The sequence below is a fragment of the Cynoglossus semilaevis genome, chromosome 8 (genome assembly GCF_000523025.1).
Source record: "Cynoglossus semilaevis isolate Cse_v1.0 chromosome 8, Cse_v1.0, whole genome shotgun sequence".
In the NCBI taxonomy this organism is placed as follows: domain Eukaryota; kingdom Metazoa; phylum Chordata; class Actinopteri; order Pleuronectiformes; family Cynoglossidae; genus Cynoglossus; species Cynoglossus semilaevis.
Window position 1 is genome coordinate 15543664 of NC_024314.1, and position 3647 is coordinate 15547310.

The following is a 3647-nucleotide window of genomic DNA, read 5'->3' on the forward strand; positions in this document are numbered from 1 at the left end:
GATGGATGATGGATGATGGATGATGGATGATGGATGATAGATAGATTCTATGGCTCCATACTGAGTTTCCAAAAAGATGGTTCAGATTAAATTCATTCATTTTATGTTCCTAATCTTCAACTCTGTTCATTTCCCATTCAAGTACATTTTTCTGATACATTAATTTAGAGAAGAAAAGAAAGGAAGGGAGATTGTGGGCCAGCCATTTCCTCTATTCTTGTCTGTCCCAGAGGAGCCGAAGACACAAACAAACAACAACGGCCCTGTGGAGATTCTTTTTTTTTTAAAGATCTACCATTCCACAGATGCTGGTGCAAAAAAGGCAGTAAAATTAGTGTTTCAAGCGACTGCACTTAGCAATTTAAAATATTTGCCGTGACGGAAGAAGTCCTCCACTCGTCTCACAGCCGTAGCCATAAACTGTTGCAATTCAATCATGCACACCGACATTCACAGACAGAGACATGTGAGGAGCATAAAATAGGAAGACGGACCAAAGCAAAGATTGTAAGTGACAATGGTAATTCCTTCCATTTCAGGACTGTATCCACCAAAAAAACTGTACACTCGCTCCAGCAAACCGAGCCTTTGTCTTCTCGTCTTAGTTACTACATACTAAATACTAAAATTTTTGGTAAATCTTAACATTATTTTTCTAATTTTCAGCTAGTGATGTTCCTTGTTTTTTCATACTTTCTGAAACTAAGTAAATAACATCAGAAATTTTTTATTCCAGTTTGTATATTGAGCTGATAGGAAAAGTATGAATTATATAGAGAGATTTTTCATTTTTTATTGGCTAAGGCAATGACCTCCATAATCCGAGTTCTGGGCCTTGAATTTTTTCCATTTGTTCTCCTAAATACAACATATTTCTTCTCTCCATCATGTCTGCCATGTTTAATTTAAGAGAGTCATCTTTGTAGTACAGGAAAGCCTGGCTTTAGGCTAAACTTACCTCTAACCCACTAAACTCCCTTTTGCATTAAACCCCTCTGAATCTTTGTTTTTAAACTATGGGACAATTCGCTCACTATTATCATTCATTATTATACATTATTCTTCTCTGTCACTGTGTTTGTCTGCAGGCAGCCCTGGTTTTATAACTGGGGTTTCAACCTACCACGTGGTCAGGCCCTGCTGGACAAGTGGAACCAGATTCCGGATAGCACAGACATCCTCATCACGCATGGCCCCCCACTTGGTATGACACGCCTAACAACGCATCTTGGATTGCCCTATATATGTATATATATATATATATGGTTTTCAAACTTAATTTCTGTTTCTAGAGGCCGTTCGAAAACTGAAACAATTTTCCCCATAGGAATCAATGTAAAATTGATTAAATCCATTCCTGGATAATTACTGATTCAAACTTTTTCAACAGTATTTTGTGTACAGGTTCATACACAAAACCAACAAAAACAATTAGTTCTAACAAAAAAGATAAACACACCTGAATAAAGAATAAAGCTATAAATAAAAAAGGAAATTTCATTCATCCTTACCGGAGCTCAGCAGTCGTGATTGCATAATGTTCGCTTCACTTTCTCACAAATTGTCTCTGAAATCCTGTCACCAGCCAACTGCTTTTCGTTGATCTAAATCAGTAGCAACTTTTCCACTTCTGTTTGAGACTTTTGCTTGGTGATCACAGTCACTCCTTTGGTAATCTGAGCTTCTTTTATTGCTTCCTTGTTCTTGATGATGGTATAAATGATGGTAGCTTTGTTAGGTCCCCAGTGGGACTAATGACCAGGTGATCACAGGACACAGGTGATGGTAGCTTTGTTAGTGGGACTAATGATCAGGTGATCACAGGACACAGGTGAGTGTGATGACACTGATCGCACAGCAGACACAAGCAGGGGGGAGGGAGGGAGACAGACAGACCTCACACACTTCAGAACCATTGGAATCATTTTCAAAGTGATTGAATAAACTCATTGCTAATTTTGGTTGTTGGCAGCTTGAAAGCTAAAATGCAAAGTTAAACAAAATTGTAGTGAAGCAACAAAGGTGGTTATTTGATACTGAGTATTTAAAAGGTATTCCTCTCTTTCCAGGATTCTTGGACTGGGTTCCGAGGACAATGCAACGTGTTGGCTGCATGGAGCTCCTCAACACAGTCCAGCGGAGAGTCCAGCCAAAAGTACATGTGTTTGGCCACATTCATGAAGGTTTGTGGACATTTCTGTAAAGGATAGCAGCATGTAAAAAAATGATACGATAAATGACGCGATAAATGATAAGAGAATGACACATGAGTCCCTTCACACAGGTAGGGGATATAAAGCTAAATATGTTTGGTTTACAGAATTATGTGTTTTTATACCTTATCTTGAGTAAAGAAGGGAATTAATGGAAATAAAACAATTCCGATTCTATTATCGAACTTGATTATCAATCAATACCTTATTGATTCTCTAGTTTTGTACTTGCGCCTAGGTTTCTTTGCAATAACCCTTTAAGGTGAAGTTTTTATTAACATTTGGCATTTAAATTTGACTAATTAACGACAATCATCAACTTTTGCCACAAATTGTGTGTGTTAAAGGAACCCGAGAGTTGCCTAAATTAGGCTGTGTCTGTGTCGGGGAAACTACGAAGATCAAACAGCTGTTAAACTTGACTTACCCAGTGCAGATAAAGTGTTGTTTTGGATAGTGTGCTGTATTCATGATCTTGCATTAACTCCATGAGTGGTGTAATTACCGTATTTTACGGACTATAAGTTACACATTTTCATCCTTTGGCTGGGTTTGCGACTTATATATTAAAATATATAATTTCACATTTGTTATTTTCACACTGACAGCCACTAGAGGGCACTCTAGGCTTGTGTACCAGTATCTGCTACTCCTGTACCACTGAAAATGTATGACTTATAGTCCGGAAAATATGGTACACATCACAAGGCCTTGGCTTCTTTTTTATTTTACTGTGACTAGACTTTATTTTACCAAGTATTATGAATTGTAAAGTGACCTAGAGAGTTCCTATAAGTACAATTCACTAGCATTATTGCTTTTGGATATTGGGTTTGATCAAGTATATTTTATTCATACTAGTTCAGACAAAAAATCTCCATCCATTTGACACTGCCCGCTGATCCAAATTCAAACCTCATTATGGCCCATGAGTCAAAACGTTCGCTCACTCCTGTCCTAAACCATGTTTAACCAAACAACAGTTAAAAGCTGCCTTTCTGTGTGTGTCTACTCTACTTCCAGGCTATGGCATGATGACAGATGGAACCACGACATTCATCAATGCCTCCACTTGCACTGCCAATTTTCTGCCCGTTAATGCACCTATCGTTATTGACCTGCCAAACCCCAGGAATCCATAAGTAGAAGAAGCTGATAGGCAAGCTCCCACTACTGGTTTGGGAAAGGAAGTGCAGAAAAGTAGGTAAGGGCGAGGGGTTGGACTGGAATTTCTGTCTTTAATGGCATACAATTGATAGGACCCCTGTGTCCACTGGTGAAGGGAGCTCGGTGAGGTGCAGTCCTGCTCACAAAAAAAAAATTCTCCAGCAGCATTTGCATCTGAAAGCAGACGGGGGAGTGACGTTTCCGTGTTCACTTGCTGCACTGACAATCATGTAGCGTTTAGAAAGAGAAAACAAAGAAAAACCTGAC

At 38.7% G+C, this 3647-nt stretch overlaps 1 protein-coding gene across 1 annotated transcript in view; it reads left to right on the top strand.

The window, feature by feature from the left end:
• The window catches only part of mpped1 (metallophosphoesterase domain containing 1), a 23234-nt gene extending 19593 nt beyond the window's left edge, over nucleotides 1–3641 (top strand). Inside the window, exons 5-7 of the mRNA XM_008315228.3 lie at nucleotides 1089–1204; nucleotides 2070–2183; nucleotides 3237–3641. Of these exons, the coding sequence (XP_008313450.1) occupies nucleotides 1089–1204; nucleotides 2070–2183; nucleotides 3237–3355 (349 nt within the window). The 3' untranslated portion in view covers nucleotides 3356–3641. The remainder of the gene's footprint in view (nucleotides 1–1088; nucleotides 1205–2069; nucleotides 2184–3236) is intronic.
• The last annotated feature ends 6 nt before the right edge of the window (nucleotides 3642–3647 follow it).